Source organism: Lepisma saccharinum, chromosome 20, assembly GCF_977018435.1.
Source record: "Lepisma saccharinum chromosome 20, izLepSacc3.1, whole genome shotgun sequence".
Lineage (NCBI taxonomy): Eukaryota > Metazoa > Arthropoda > Insecta > Zygentoma > Lepismatidae > Lepisma > Lepisma saccharinum.
Window position 1 is genome coordinate 25,076,890 of NC_139248.1, and position 17,514 is coordinate 25,094,403.

Below are 17,514 nucleotides of genomic sequence, written 5' to 3' on the forward strand. Positions count from 1 at the left end.
ATGTTTACACAAGTTCCAAAGACAGTAATATGGGTGTATGGTGCGGTTCCTCCCAGATTAAAATTAAGCCAAAATACAAATATTCAGTTTATAGAAGGAATCCCTGATGTAGCAAATATGGATATAGAAACTCCTGGATTAATTGTCATTGATGATCTAATGAACGAAAGCAGCAAAGATTCAGCTGTTGCAGACATATTTACGAAATATTCTCATCACAAAAATATAAGTGTTATTTTTATTGTACAAAACTTATTTCACAAAGGTGCTAAAATGAGAGACATAAGCCTCAACTCTATCTTGTGATATTCAAGAATCCACGTGACAAACACCAAATATACCATTTAGCATGACAATTCAAACCTGACAATAGTAAAAGTGTTTTGGAAGCTTTTCAAGATGCAACTGAAACACCACACAGTTATTTAATGTTCGATTTAACACAAAATACAGCTGAAATTTTACGTATGAGGGCGCATATTTTCCCCGATGAACAATTGGGCGGATCTTCCTCCTCTTCCAGAGCAGGAGAAGGAGGACGAACATAGCCTCTGAGGACTGCAGGAGGTATCAGTTGAAGCAGGTTGTCGGCCCTACGAACATTGCGACGATTCAATCTGAAAAACAATATATAATCATTAAAGAAATATATTCGGTTCCATGTAGATATTGGCTATAAAAGAAAAAGTGGTATGTGACATATATAATCGAAAAAATGGTGAACATGCATGTGAAACCAATTTAACTAACCGGGGCTTATATGCAGTAAGTTTTACTGAGGCCTAACAGGGCCGCAACAGGGTGTTCTTTGAAACATGAGTACCGATTTTAATTTTTCGATTTTATTTTTTCGATTTTTGCGAAAATTTCAAATCGATATATCTGTCCCCTAATTGAGCTACAAGGATAGTCGATAGGTTGTCGAACCATGTCAAAATATACAATGTTATAAGAAATAAATTAAAATAATTACCTTTGGCGATAATGACGGAAAGTGTCTTCCATTCTTTGCCGATTGAGTCGACGCCGAACCGCGAATACGGCCAACGTCTGCTCGTATTGCCGATTGATTTCTGCCTGCTCCTCCAGACACCTACTAACATCCCTGGTGAGCTCTGCGAAGTGCTCTTGTTCTTCTACTCCTATTTGATATTGGTGAAAAGCATTTCGTTTGTGTTTGTCTTGTGTAGTAGTTCCTCCATTCATATTGGGGGTTAGGCGTAGAGCTGACAACTCTGCACTGTAAAAAGCCATGTCAAGAATCAGCAATATAAGGCCATGGATGTTCCCAAGGTAAAATATTCCGGAGGTAAAATAGTCCCCCGTTCGGATCTCCGGGTGGGGACTACTTTGGGAGGTCCCTGGACTAAGGATAAGATCTACGTTAGGAATAAGAAAAATATTAAATTAGGCACCTGGAATGTTCTGAGCCTTTACCGGCCTGGGGCATTTCAGTGTACAGTTAATGAGATAGTCAAGTATAAATTAGATGTAGTAGCTGTCCAGGAAGTTAGGTGGCCAGGAGAAGGGAATTGTAAAACTAAAAATTATACTTTTTTCTATGGTGGTACTGAAAATCATAATTTTGGAACAGGCTTTTTCATAAATAATAGAATTATCTCGGCTCTTAAAACAATAGAATTTATTAATGATAGGATATCATATGCAGTTTTACAGGGTAGGTGGTGTAAAATTATTTTAATAAACATACATGCACCAACGGAAGATAAAGATGATAATACTAAAGATGATTTTTATACAGAGTTAGAACAGGTCTTTGATAAATTTTCTCAGTATGATATGAAAATTCTGTTAGGTGACTGTAATGCACAGATTGGGAAAGAAGAGACATTTAAACCCACGATTGGTAAAGAAAGTCTTCATGAATTAAGTAATGATAATGGTATAAGATTGATTACTTTTGCAACCTCAAAGAATTTAATTGTGAAAAGTACCACTTTTAAACATAAAGATATCCATAAATATACCTGGTGTTCTCCAGATGGTAAAACTCATAATCAGATAGATCATATTCTCATTGATAAGAGAAGGCATACTAGTATAATTGACGTTCGTACACATAGAGGTGCTGACTGTGCCAGTGACCATTATTTAGTAATTGCTAAATTAAGAGAAAGACTCTCAGTGATAAATCATAAGCAACAAAATCTAAAAGTTCTAAAATTTGATACAGGAAAGTTTACTGATGAAAGAATTAAGAAAGATTACCAAATTAAACTGTCAAATAGATTTGATGTTTTGCAGGATTTAAATGATGATGAAAATATAAATGAAACAGACGTAAATAAGAATTGGGAGCACATACGTAATGCAATAGAATCAACAGCTAAAGAAAGTATAGGATACCATAAACCGAGAAAAAGTAAGCCATGGTTTGATAATGAATGTCATAATCTAATAGAAATAAGAAATCAGGCTAGACTTAGGTGGTTAAATAACTCTGATGATACAAATCTAAACAATTATAATAGAATAAAGCGAGAAGTTAACCGCACGTTTAGAAGTAAAAAAAGAGATTACTTGAAAAGCAAAATTAACGAAATTGAAACAAACAGCAAAAATAAAAATATCAGAGATTTATATAAAGGTGTAAATGAGTTTAGAAAGGGGTGGCAACCTAAAGTAAACTTGATAAAAGATAAAGACGGTGATTTTCTAGCTGACCCAAGCGATATTCTAAATAGATGGAAGAACTACTTTAATGATCTTTTAAATGTCCATGTAGGAGATAAATCAGAAGTGAATGAAGTACACACAGCAGAACCTTTAGTCCCAGAACCTAACTTGACTGAAGTTAAAGATGCTATTAAAAGGCTAAAGAATAACAAAGCACCTGGCATTGATTTAATACCAGCTGAGTTAATTAAATATGGTGGAAATTCATTAATTTGTCAAATTCATAAATTAATTTGTTTAATATGGAATAAAGAAGAAATCCCTCAACAGTGGAAAGAATCCATAATTGTTCCTGTGTTTAAAAAAGGTGATAAAATGAACTGCAATAATTACCGTGGAATTTCTCTACTCTCAACAACATATAAAATATTATCTAACATTCTTTTAACAAGACTAACCCCATATGCTAATGAAATTATAGGTGATTACCAATGTGGATTTAAACGCAACAGATCAACTACAGATCAAATTTTTCACATCAGACAGACACTTGAAAAAAAGTGGGAATATAATCAAAATGTCCATCAGCTATTCATTGATTTCAAAAAAGCATATGATTCGGTCAAAAGAGATAAATTATATAATATATTAGTAGAGTTTGGAATACCTAAGAAGCTTGTTAGTATGATAAAAATATGCACCAGTGAAACAGAAAGTAAAATTCGTGTGGGTATTAATATGTCTGACAAATTTACAATTCATGATGGGTTAAAACAAGGAGATGAATTATCTCCATTGCTCTTTAATTTTGCCTTAGAATATGCTGTAAGGAAGGTAAAAGAAACTAAAGAAGGACTAAAATTAAATGGTGTGACTCAGTTGTTAGCATATGCAGATGATGTAGACTTACTGGGGGATGATGTGAATACAATTAAGAATAATGCTAAAATATTTTTCAAAACTGCTAAAGAGATAGGTTTGGAAGTTAACAAAGAGAAAACTAAATATATGCTTACAGGCCGAAACCAAGTGTTAGGTAATAATCAAAATCTAATTATTGATAACAACTCGTTTGAAACAGTTTCCAAATTCAAATACTTAGGAGTAGTATTAACAAATGAAAATTATATTAAAGAGGAAATAAAAAGTAGGCTTAATTCAGGAAATGCATGTTACTTCTCTCTTCATAAACTTTTGTCTTCTCGTTTAATATCTAAGAATCTAAAAGTTAAAATATACAAAACCGTAATTTTGCCTGTAGTATTATACGGGTGTGAAACTTGGTCCCTTACATTGAAAGAGGAACATAAATTGAGAGTATTTGAAAATAGGATCCTTAGGAAAATCTTTGGACCTAAAAGGGATGAGGAGACAGGTGAGTGGAGAAGGTTACATAATTTAGAACTACATAATTTGTATTCATGTCCAGACATTATTAGAATAATTAAATCAAGAAGACTTAGGTGGGCAGGCCATGTGGCACGAATGGGAGAGGAAAGAGGAGTTTTCAGGATTCTTGTTGGGAAACCTGATGGTAAGAGACCAGTAGGAAGGCCAAGACGAAGATGGAGGGACAACGTCGAGATGGACCTAAGGGAAATTGGTAGGGATGGAAAAGAGTATATAGATCTTGCTCAAAATAGGGACAGATGGAAGGTCTGTGTTGCTGCAGCCATGAACCTTCGGGTTTAAGAAGGCTAGAGAGTTAGTTAGTTAGTTAGAACAATTGACTATTTATGCCACCGGAAAGCATGGAAACAAACCATTTCTTGTGCGAACGTCAGAATGACATCACAACTAAAAGAACATGCTCCGGCACTTAAATTATTGTGTAAATTAAAACCTATTCTACGGAAACGCCTTTTGCAACAAGCAACACCAGGACTAGTTCGTGTACTAGGACAATGTGCAGCCAATACAGTACGTGGTAATATTCCGCTTTCAGGGGGTACAAAAAACCAAGCTTCAAAAATATAAGGCCAGTTTGCGTAAACTAGCGGCGAAGGGTACTTCGCTCAAAAATAAAAATAAAATATTAATTCAAAAAGGTGCCGGATTTTTGCCATTTTTAATTGGTCCAATTATATCATTGTTAGGTAGTGCATTGTTTTCACAATGAGCGTGAGAAAAATGATTCTTGTTCCCGAGGACTTTGCCACTAACATGCATGCATCCGTTGAGAAAGCTCAGAGACACGAATCAAGATTAGATTCTAATATTTGTACAATATTAGCAAGTGAAGATATAGGGGAAAGTGAAAAATCGACACTTTACCAACAGGCACTTCGAACATTTGTTAATTTCACTAATCCTATTCCCACACACCTATCTGTGATCGAAGAAGAAAAAAAAGCTACCACAAATAAGCGAACCAATACAACAAGACAACCCCTCTCCTAGTGTTACCCTCAGGGAAGAAATTATTGCATCAGTGCCGAAAACTGTTCAGGTAAAAAACAGAACTTTTACTTAAAAGACTATTCTCTTTTCAATATATAAATTGGGATGCATATGGAACAGTGTACATAAATGGAAAAAGGATTCAGGGTTCAAATATCATCGATCTGATTAATGATTCTGTTTGCCCCCGTAAGAAAAGCCAAGATCCTGTCGGGAGAGATCAGTTCCAATCTATCCTTCATTCTCTAAACATACCCAAAGAATATATAGTTACATGCACACCTCCACCCCTTCAAGAAATAGGAAAGCTGAATTTATATGGGAAGATATATAAAGTATGGATTGTATTATACACATGAACTGCCGACTTCATTTTCCAATACTGAAAAATTATCCAAAGATTCCACGCAATCATGAAAGAATATTTCTCAGTGGCTATCAAAACAAGATGCATATACTTTACATGTTCCAGTTAGAAAAAAAAATTCCCACGTAAACGCTACAAAACCACTTTTCCCTTGGAACTTATGCAAATGGATTTGGCAGATATGCAGAATATTGCCAAGTGCAATGATGGTATGCGCTATATACTTTGTGCAATTGACGTGTTTTCCAGGCAAGCGTTCTGTATACCAGTGAAAAGCAAGTCGGGTGAGATCGTGGCAAAGCAATTACTAAAATTATAAGCATGTTAGAATATCCCCCTGTTTACTGCCAGACAGATCAAGGCAAAGAGTTTTATAACACTCAAGTGGAAAAAGTGTTTGACAAGTACAATATTATTCATTATAGTGTTTATTTAGAACTAAAGGCAGCAATACTGGAACGATTTATTTGTACTTTAAAATCAAAATTGTATAAACACTTCTCAGCCAATAATACATATAGCTATGTACATATTCTCCCCCTTGTAGTAAAATCGTATAATCAGTCTTATCACCATTCTATAAAAATGGCTCCTGTTGAGATGAATGAAACTAATGCGCTGCAGGTCTGGTCACAGTCTAGAAATAATACAAGTCAAAAAACAAAAAATATCAAATTTAAATCGAATATTGGTAATTACGTAAGAATAAATAAAGCAAAAATGAAATTCGAGAAAGGATATCTACCTAGTTGGACAGAGGAAATTTTTACAATTAGTGATCGTATGAGTACTGAGCCCCCTACCTATCGTATAAAAGACTGGAGTAACGAACCTGTCAAAGGCATTCTCTATGAACCAGAATTACAAAAAAATTACACTTGATCCAGACAAACCATTTACAATCGAGAAAATTCTAAAACGAAAGGGAGACTTTGTTCTAGTAAAATGGAAAAACTAACCCCTTGCATGTGCAAGTGATGTACATAAATCAGATATTATGCGTGTTTAGGTTAGTTGCCATTATGCCACGGGACGAATTCTATGTTACATTACCTTCCAATGTAAACTTGAACTTGTTCCTGAGAATAAAATAGCACATTACCGTACAAAGCTAAGTGAACCAATAGAATTAAATGAATAGTGGGTTGTGGCAACCACAGAGCTTCATTTAACTTGGAGTTTTTATAATATTGTTTCTGATAAAAATAGCATTTCATATCAATTTAAACCGAAAAAGAAAGGACCAGATTTTTTATAGTGAAAGTATAGTTTCTAAAGGTTACTATTCCAATATTTCATTATTATTAAACAATATTCCCCCTTCAAAAAGAAAACTGCTTGCTCAACATGTTCAATTTGGCTATACTTTGTCCACACGCAGTATGTACACACAAACAACACTAGAAGAAGATGAAATTATGAAAGTGTACCAGGTGTATAAGCTTAAATCTGCTGTTTTGTAGTCAGAAAAACACATGGTTTGTTCATAGAAAGCAACAAGAAATTTATTCAAAGTACTTGCCCTCGCGAGCTACACATTTTGCCCATCTCTCGGGCAATTTGTGGATACCACGCCAAAAAAAGTCCTTCTCTTTCGAGGCAAACCACTCATCAAGCCATTTTCGGACGTCTGCATACGAATCGAAGTGCTGCTCAGCGAGGGCGTGGCCCATCGACGAAAACAGATGGTAGTCGGAAGGGGCCAGGTCTGGTGAATAGGCGGGATGGGGTAGCACCTCCCAGTTGCGTGTCTCCAAGTAGTTTTGGACCAGTCTTGACGTGTGTGATGGTTCGTTGTCGTGGAGGAAAATCAGCTTGTCATGTCTTTCTTGATAATCCGGTCTTTTGTCACACAGAACACGGTGCAATTTGATCAGTTGTTGGTGGTAGCGGTGGGCAGTGACAGTTTCACCAGGTTTCAACAGCTCAAAGTAGACGATGCCCTGTTGATCCCACCAAACACACAGCATCGTCTTCCGGCCGAAGCGATTTGGTCTCGAGGAAGATGTTGATGGTTGGCCGGGATCAACCCACGATTTCTTGCGTTTAGGATTCTCGAAATATATCCACTTTTCATCACCAGTCACAATCCGATGCAGGAAAGACTTTCTTTTTTGTCTGGCAAGCAAGATTTCGCATGTGTTTTGGCGTCTCTCCAGCTGCCGATCGGTCAATGCGGCACCCATTTTCCGATCTTTTGAACCTTTCCCATGGCACGTAGACGCATGGAAATGGCTGCTTGAGTAACACCCAATTGCTCGGCAAGCATCTTTTGCGTTTGGGTATCATCCTCGTCCAAAAGAGCCTGCAATTGATGGTCCTCAACCTTCCTGGGCCGATTTTCACGCTTCTTGTCGCTCAGGTCAAAATTGCCGTCTTTGAACCGACAAAACCAATCCCTGCACGTTGTTTCCGATACAGCACTGTCACCATAGGCCTCCACAAGCATTCGATGCGATTCGGCAGCCGATTTCTTCAAATGGAAGCAGAAAAGCAGAGCTTCCCGCATATGCTCTTTTTCTGGCACAAAACTAGACATGCTTACCACAGGAACACTGTCTGTTGTTGTCTGCACCTGCTAACGATGTGCACTGATTTGTGTTGGCAGATGTCCAACTCATAAAAACACCAGGTATGGCGTGGTCATGGTAGCTTCATACGCTCACTAACGCCATCTATGAGCAAACAGCAGATTTAAGCTTATACACCTGGTACATATCTCCACAGTTAGCTCCAGTGTTTGGTGTCTTGTTGGATACTCCTCAGTCAGAAATGACTATACATTCAGATATTGGTCCAGGTACAGCAAGATCAAGTTCTATTTATCCTTGTTATTTAGATCATCATATTCCACGCGAAAAGTTATATTTTTGAGCCCAGGCAGTACCTAAAAGTCGAGAAGCGTTACTTGGAAACAACTGAAATTATATTAAAATCAGAGCATGGAACTTTGCTTCCATTTGAGTTTAAAGCATCAAGAGTTACATTACATTTTAAAAAAGTGGAATAATGATTTCTGAAGGCACAGAAAATTATTGCTATGTAACTTTGGTTTCAAATGCATCCAAAACTATTTTTCCGAGTAATAACTAAACTTTCGAATGTACTTAAGCTCGAGTCTGGAGAATGGTTAGTGGGTCTGTCTGAAATTCATTTCACAAACAAGTCTTTCTAATATTCAGAAGGGACAAAATGAAATTATGTGGACTTTTCATACCCAAGAGTTGGATCAATCAAGTAAACAGAGCGGTAAAACAATTGTTCTTCAACTGTGGACTGTTTTACAAGTTGTAAATAAAAATTATATAGGTGAAGGGCTTTTTCGATTCAGTTATAACCAGTCCACCAATACTGCTGAGAGAAAATATGATACTTAATTATCTGCACTGAACTTCTCAGACATTTTGGCTCTGCAGTTAGGATTCGAACCAAATAGAAATCTTGTTAAGCAACAACATAGTTCTAAACAAAGAAACCTAAATATTGGGTACCCTCAACAAATTATGGTTTACACTAATGTACTCAGTTACCAGTTTGTAGGAGTTACAAAAGCACCTCTTTTAAGAATGTTTACATTCTCTTCAGTCCCTTATGGACGGTCACAATCTATATTTAACCCTGTTCATTATATGCCTGTATCAAAATATTTATTTTATACAATAGAAATAGTTTTAAGAGACAACTCACATTTGCTTTCGGAGATCTGAGTGTTAAACTACATTTCAAGCGACAATGAGATACGATAGGTGTCAGTTATATCGTGATTATCATCTCAACCAGGCGGGAACAGGTTTACCTTATTTTTCCGGTCCTCCATATCAGAAAGGCCATGGGGCCCTCGGTTCAATATTTAAAAGCTTGTTTTGTTTTGCTGCCCCTTTATTAAGCTAAGGAGCTAAAGCAATTGGTCAGCAAACCTTACATTCGGTAATGGATTTTGTTGAGAATGTTCTACAAAACAGACCTCTCAAGGAATCTCTCAGGGACTGCGTAAATCAAGCCGGACAGGTTCTTTGTGAAAAAGGGGAGAAAAATTTCTCAGATTCTTTCAGGAAAAGGGAAACAAACAGATGGCTAAAACTATAAAATTCGAACCCCCATTTATTACCAGTCAGTCTCGAAAATAGAGGCGAAGAGTACAGAGAGATATATTCACCAATTAACTACTACGTCGTTAGTAAACTGCAGCTCAACTGAATGCACCAATACAGAATTGGTTTTATTTTCTCTGCCATTAACTCAAACTAGCATTGAAAAATTTTGTTTAGTGGAGTATCGTCCCATTTCATCTTTAACTAGTAACAGTCCAATCGAGTTTTGCCATTATTGGAAATAGTGGAGAATACATTGACCCAGCGCACATTTATCTGTACCTAAAATGTAAAATAACAAAACCAGATGGTACAGCTTTAGCTGCCGATAACCTGGTTGCCCCAGGAAACAATTTTCTACATTCAGCATTCAATGAGGTCGACGTTTCCTTAAATGACAAATTGATTTCATCCTCTGCAAGGTGTTATGCTTACAGAACATACATTGAAACATTACTCAACTATTCTAATGAGGCTAATAAGTCACATCTCACTGCTGTTCTCTAGTATTGCGATACGCCTGGAAAATTAGGAAAATCTAAATGAAAGCAAAGGAATTGAAAAAAAGAAGAATGAGTCTTGCTGTGCAAAGTCGGTTATTCGACATGTATGGTCAACTATATTCTGATTTATGTGCCAACCTCATCTTCTCTTGAACAATGTGTCCATGAGAATTAGATTACACAGATCAAACAACGCATTTTCATTGATGGCTGCCGAGAATACTTCTTATCGTGTAGAAATACAGGACATTTCTCTTTATGTAGAGACAAATTCTGTCACCAGATATAGGTCTTGCTCATGCGAACGCTCTTCAAACTAGTACAGCAAAATATCCAATTACACCCGTAGAAGTGAAATCAATAACTATCCCTCAAAATATTACTTCTTATAATCTGGATAATATATTTTTAGGCACTGTTCCTAAACGTGTAATATTACGCTTTGTTAAAAATTCACCTTTCAATGGCCAAATACATAAGAACCCCTTTCATTTTTGGATTGAATAAAATTCAACTCCAAGTTGGATCTAGAACTATTCCGAACCAACCTCTCTGCCCAAACCTCACAGACAAAATATTATCCAAGGATATTACAATTTATTCTCTGGAACGGGAATACATTACCAGGATACAAACCAGGAAACAGTTTCTCCCGAGAAGATTTTGATAATGTATTTGTTTTGTATCCCTTTATTCTTTCACCCACAATGGAAATTGACTAAACATGGGACTTATTGCATGATAGGAGTGTAAGTGCTAAACTATCTTTCTGTGCTCCATTGCCTATGGCGGTCACGTGCATTATTTACGTAGAATTTGATTCGTTGATTCAAATTGACAAACATCGTAATATCTTCCCAGATAATACAAAATAATAATCAGTTGAGTTCCTGCCTGGAGGAAGTATGGATCACAATATGAGGGCTGTCGTTGATTTTCAAGGATTCCGTGACAATTCTGGCAACTTTATTCCTAAAGAACTCGCTATTATCGATGCAGACTCAGATAGTATGCAATCATGGATATTTCTATCACCTTACGAATGGGATACTTTAGATATTGGAGCAAAGAACGAAAATATGTGGCAAACACAAAACAAACATTCTCTGGAATGGTCTAGTGGGGAAATTTTCTATTCCAAATTTCCATCCATCCTTTCCCAGTACACCGAAAGAGCCTCAGTTATTTAATCCTTTGGAGCTGACAAATGCAAGTTTCTGACTACAGTACTTCACCGCACTGTGGTTAACCTCGAAGAAGTAGGATGCCCTAAAGCGTTGCTGTTAGTCTTCCCTGCACAAAATTGCTGTCGAAATTATCACAGATTAAGAACAATCAAATGTGCACTAAGATACGTACATTTATACGCATTTTATTTCCGTAGCTTCATGCTCCAACAGCATATTATAGGAGAAGGCAGAAGGACTTCACCTAAACAGGACACCTCAACATTGGACAGTGGATATTCATTAGCATCGTTTTACAATGACGCAGCAAGTGTGTATTACTTATCTGAGCACGGCTGCTGTTCCAATGATAGTGCATTTTCAGATAGTGAACAATGAATAACATTGAAATTGAAAAAACTGTTATATCGCACAAATGTTTGTCTCATTTTTTGAGGTGTTTTTGCAAATGATACATTGCCAAAGAATCTGCAATTGCCTGCAGCAACACTGACAATAAAGCTGGTCTACGCATACACTGGACAAGTTTGTTTATCAACAGTAATAAGGAGGCCATGTACTTTGATAGTTTTGGTCAGCCTTCAAGCGCAACTGTACTAAAATTTATAAAAAAGAACTATTTCATGATGTATCAGTGAAACAGTAGTTCAAAACCTGAACTCATCAATGTGTGGGATTTATTTTATCATACCTTTACATTATATGTGCCAGGGTTTACCCCTAACCTATTTTCTGTCATTGTTTGGAACAAACTTAAGAAGAAATTACAGAATTGTATGGACAAAATTTTCAAGTGCTTTTCCATAATATAGGGTGAAAATAGTGCCAGTGCCTGTGTGGAGCATACAATACTGGAAAAGTATCCCAATCCTACATGTTCAGAATATAAACTTGGTGTGACAAATATAAAATTTTTGTGGCATGTTAAGCATGGCAGTCTAGAGGAAACAACTTTGTACAAAAATAATCCGGACACTTCAATATGGTTTCCTAATGTATAAATATAACAGCATAGTGTTAAAGCTGTGTATTCTGTATATGTATTAAACATTAAATATGTATAACCTGAGTTATAAAAATGTAAAGCGTTGTGTTGACGCTATGTATTCTGCATGTATAGAATATTATGTGTACAACCTGAGTTATAAAACTGTAAAGCCTTGTGTGAATGCTATATATTCTGTATGTGTATAAACATTAAATATGTATAACCATTTGTTAAAATACTTTGAATTTGTACTCATTTTGTAATAGATTAGTATTAGAATAATAAACGTGTATGTAGTAGAGTTGAGAGTTTTATTTCTTTAAAAAAAATAATAATAAAAGGTTTATAGTTACATACAGAGTAAAAAAAGCTAATGTTGATGGAGCAAACAATACTAGGTTCTATCCTTGTTACAAATCTTGCACAAAACACAAATATGTTACTTTGCACTTTGGTAGGGACGTTATAACAATTCAGAGTTGGATTCAAAACAATACATTTATGTACCGGTGAACTCAGTTATAAACAAAAAAACACATTGCCAGTGAAACACAAAACACAAAAGAGATAGAATTTAACTAGTTTTTACTAGTTTCAGCACTGTTTTGGGTTTTAAAAAATGTCCTGCTTTAGTCCCCTCTGGAAAAACCCATTGAAAAAAGAATGGATTTCCACGATGATAATCAAAGATTGTTGCTACATATTCTCTTATATTTAGTAGCAGATTATAAGAAGTAGTACTTGTGCAATAAGATGATAATTTTTATTTAAATCACATACCTGCTTGCACATGCACTTCTGATCATCGTCATCTCATGAGAATCACCAAATTCAGCTGCAATCACTCCATTATCAAAGACGGGTTGAAGCTTCCATTAACTATCTTCATCTACAGTATACATTCTACAGTTTGGCCCAAAAAAAAAAAATCCCCACCCAAAAGTTTTACTGAAAGCACATGAGAATGAAAACTAACCTAATTTAACCAATAATTTTGAAGTTTACTAGTAGAGAACTACCTATACTTTGTCTTGGGAATCCGTGGAGCAAGGCCATGTGGTAGTGAAGGGGAGAAAGCAAGTGGGCAGAGCAAAGCAGTGCACGCTGATGCAAACGGATGGTAGCTGCAGCCACATTTTCCCCTCCATGCCCTCACTTCCACTCTCATGCGTTAATTGGTCGAGTCAGTACTTGTCCAGATGCATGTACACATGCAAGAAAATTACTCTGGGGTGTTGAAATAAAATTGTTTAGCAGAAATAAAAACAAGCACAACCATCTACAACATTGCCATCAAACATATACATAATAAAATACAATTCAATTCTTGTGTATGTATGAAGTAATTCACGTCGATTATCTGTGTGAAAGGATGTCAATAATAGGCATTCTTATCTACAGTCAGCAGTTAATTGATACTTGTTTCTAAAATAAATAATATTGGCGTTCCTATGAAACTCAAATAGATTTAAGTTGAAATATATGAAGAAATAAACAAATATTGCAAGTGGGGATTTTTTTTGGACCAAACTGTAATAACTTTCTTTTCTTAATGAACTGAGAAATGACCAAAATGTCACTTACCATGTTTTCCATGTGAGCCTTTCAAATATGAAATGCAATTCTGTCTGGTTAAAGCATGCGGGAATTGGAATATTTTTAACAGACAGAAGCATACCTGTCCTAGTGATTCCTCATGTTTCCTGTATGTCTTGGTGCTCATAGGAGGAATGCCAAGGATGGCGAGAAGTACCTCCAAGAGCCCATGTCCGGTGTTCATTGAACCAAAAACAGCAACATCGGTGATGCCCAGCTTGGCCATTTCCTTGTGGTTAGACTTCCATCGCTCCACAGGGTTGGATGTTATTGAACAGGTGGGGTTACGATAACCACGTTTGTAATTTTCTCCTTCTCCAACCTCATACTTCCTCCCGTATTAACAGGACATCTGAAATTTGAAAATATTTTGTTGTATAGATTCATATCATTGAGCACTCAATAGAGGATTACATACATATAAAGTAAGGCTGAACCAATTCGAACCGATACAGATACTTGTATAATTCCAGTTCAAAATAACGAAGCCTAGTTGCTGAGTCACAAAACTCATCACATCACATTATATTAATATCAAATAATCAAAAATTATTCTCATATAGCATTATAACACTTAAAATGTTCTGTACCCCAGAGGATACAAAAAAAAAAAAGAAGTTTTTGAAAGTTGCAAGCATTGTTAAAGTGTTGAAGATACACCGAAAAAAATTGGTGTATTATTATGTGTCCCAGCTTCATTTCATGATCCTCAATTTCATTATACGTCTTTAAGGGGAGATAAATTTATAGTGTGCAAAATAAAATTTATGTGCACAGCTTGCACAAGGAATGCACAATAAATAAAAATGTAAACAACATTCTTGTCGTTTGGATTAACCTGGAGAGGGAGGAAAACTAAGTATCAATTTAATGCTCGTTTGGCAGCTGTGTATGCCCTGCTGTCCATTATTCTGTCATTTGCAATAAAAACAAGTCACCGCAGTGTCAGCATAGGGCAGCAGTCACACAGAAGGGTAGAGCACAAGAAGAAAATCACAACCCTCACACAACACAACACAGCGACATTCATCCCTATCCCAGGAACTCCAGAATGAGCCTAGCATTATAATAATGCTGGTTTTAAAATTTTCACATTTTTCACCCACCAGTTTGCGAGCAAGAATTGGCAATGAATTTTTTTTTTTTTTTTTCCCCCACATAGCATTGAGCACCAGGCAGTTAAATCCCTTCAATGTCACTTTTGGGTGCATCTCTTTCACTTTAGCCCTGCCTTTGATCCTGCCGTTCACTTTATAACTAGGAACACAGCCCTTCTTTGGATGATTAACAGGTTCCTTAGTAATCATTTATTCTTAGAAAATAAGGCCTCTTGGCATTATGTTTTAAACGTTTTATTTGTCTAAAACATGTTTAAAAGAAAAAAACTGTTTTGTTTCTTTAAAAAAATTGCCAACCCTGGTTGAGAATGTTCCTTTGTTTCTATTTCATGTAATTAAGATCGCAATTGAGGAGGTACAACAGACAAATACAAGAGGCAGTAGTTGGGATATAAGTAAGTTTTCAGAGTGGTAGTTATTATATACATTTTATTTTCATACTACTTACCTTTGGAATTATTTTCAATTTTTGTTATTAATACATTATTTTAATGCTTTCTATCGCAGGGGTAAACTAAGAAAAATATCAAAATTATTTTTTTCTTTGGCTCTTATAGTAATTACTACTTTAATGTGGATGTGTTATATGAGGCATTGCGGATATTAGGGACAAACTTGACAAAGGTCAATTTTTCTTTTATTGCCGGATTATATACACTGAAGACTGTAGAAACTCATCCAACATGTGACAGGAGTTTATCTCGCCTCTAACACTCTGAAATTTGCTTCAGAATAGATCAGTGCATGGGCAACGAGCAAATACAGACGTTTGCAATATGACAAGTGAACTCGACATATCACTGAGACTCGCCACTTGATCGTCTCTCCTCTCCTCTAAATCCTTGCTGTGTTCACGCTTTCTATTGCATCATTATCATTTGTAAGTGCTTGCCAGTAACACTGTTGATTGATTGATTTGTTGTTTTAAGTCCACTTGATGCACAGAAAGGCTAATCGGGACTGGACCTACAGTTTAAAGTGGAGTCCGAACCACTATTTGCCTCTACCAGGTATCGAACCCGGGACCCCCTGATTACAAGGTGATGATGGTACCACTGCACCATCGGGGAGGACCTACTAGTAACAATGTGAAAAGTATTCTACAGTGAAATATGGATTCTGAAGATAGTGATGCAAGTAGTTATGGTACCGCGTTGAGTCCGATAAATCAATTGATTGGAAAAGATCGATCAAAGATCAATTGATGATGTAGTTGTGTGGGCAAGCAAGGGGTATTGTTGTGAGCGATGACGTCATTTTTTTTTTTTTTTTAGAATTCTGACTGGTGAGACGTCATAAATTGGGCGGGGCTTATTTCGTAAGGAGGATTCTGACTGGTTGTTGGGGAGGAGGAAAAGTATTCGGGTTTTTCCCGGTGACGGTTGGTCGGAATTGGAGTTTCCGGTGTCTGAAAACAGATGGCGTTGATGAGCCAGAAATTCTGGGAATTTGTAATTTTGTGAGAAGTGTTTTGATTGGTTGTTGGAGGAAAGCGAGTGTTTGACGGTTTCTCGGAATTTCCGGCGTCTGAAAACAGATGGCGTTGATGAGGCTTTTAAGGCGTGCGGTGAATGTTTCGGAATTGGAGTACGTGTTTCCGGTGTCTGAGGAAAGATGGCGTTGATGAGTTTGAATGTCTGGGAATAGTGATACGTGTTTCCGTTGTTTGAGGAGAGACGGCGTTGATGAGTCATTCTGGGGAGGAGGTAACTGTTTTTCTCAGAATAGGGAGCTTTTCTGCTTGGCTGAGAGAGATGGAATTCTTGGAACGGTTGATTGATATGTGTGGCATGTTTGTCGGGCTGAAGATATGGGTTTCCGACTGTTAAGGGGTCTGTGACGGTTGAAGAAGAGAAGGGAAACATTTGGGCGTAATCTTCTAGGAATTGTGCCTGTTTGAAATATGTTTAATGGAAAACGTGATGTTGGAAAATAGAAGGTACAAATAGAAGGGATAAAAGATAATAGGATCTGGTAACGTTTCTTGTGTGGGGAAATGTTTGTTCATTTGTTGTAGGTAAGAAATGTGGTGTCTGTTGAAAATAAGGAGGATAAAAGAGGAATAGGTGAAGATGGGGTTCGATAAAAGAGGAAAATAATATATTCAAAAATATGAATTATTTGGAGGAATCTCGAATGGGTTATGTAACACTCAGGATAAAAAGAATTGGAGGAATATTTACCATTACGATTAGAGAAATTTGGGGATAAAAGATAAGATGAATAAATGGGGGTGCGACAAGAAAATAATATATGAGGGGTGTTCACAAATGGGGGAATTCCTGTCAATATTATTATATAGAAGTGGGAGTAATTAGTAAGGGACATACTACATTTTCGGAAAGGAGTTAAAGTTCAGGGGTATACCAAAAATATTGGAAAAGGGTAAGGGTGTTATTGGTTGGATTTAAAATAATGTGTGGCGGCGGAGAGTTTGAAAATGTTATGTGATATTGAGAGGTGTATGGATATTAAACACCACCAAGTTTGAATTTGATGTTTTCAAAATTCTTCTAAATATAATCCAGATGATATTCCCGTATTTCCATATATGTTTCTTACAAATGGAGAGTAATTTCTTGTGCACACAACGATTTCGTAAGAATTATGCAATTCAGTTAAGGATA

General features: G+C 36.4%; 1 protein-coding gene across 3 annotated transcripts in view; it reads right to left on the reverse strand.

Annotated features, from left to right (window-relative positions):
- Positions 1-367: 367 nt before the first annotated feature.
- The window catches only part of LOC146003562 (uncharacterized), a 190,412-nt gene continuing 173,265 nt past the window's right edge, over positions 368-17,514 (reverse strand). For 2 of the 3 annotated variants that reach the window (XM_083141860.1, XM_083141859.1), the window contains 2 exons: positions 13,852-14,121; positions 1,085-1,240 (listed from right to left, as the gene is read on the reverse strand). In XM_083141860.1, the coding sequence (XP_082997986.1) occupies positions 14,110-14,121 (12 nt within the window). In that variant the 3' untranslated portion in view covers positions 1,085-1,240; positions 13,852-14,109. Of the gene's footprint in view, positions 618-973; positions 1,241-13,851; positions 14,355-17,514 lie in introns of those variants that run through there. The other variant, XM_083141861.1, reaches the window with a different exon arrangement.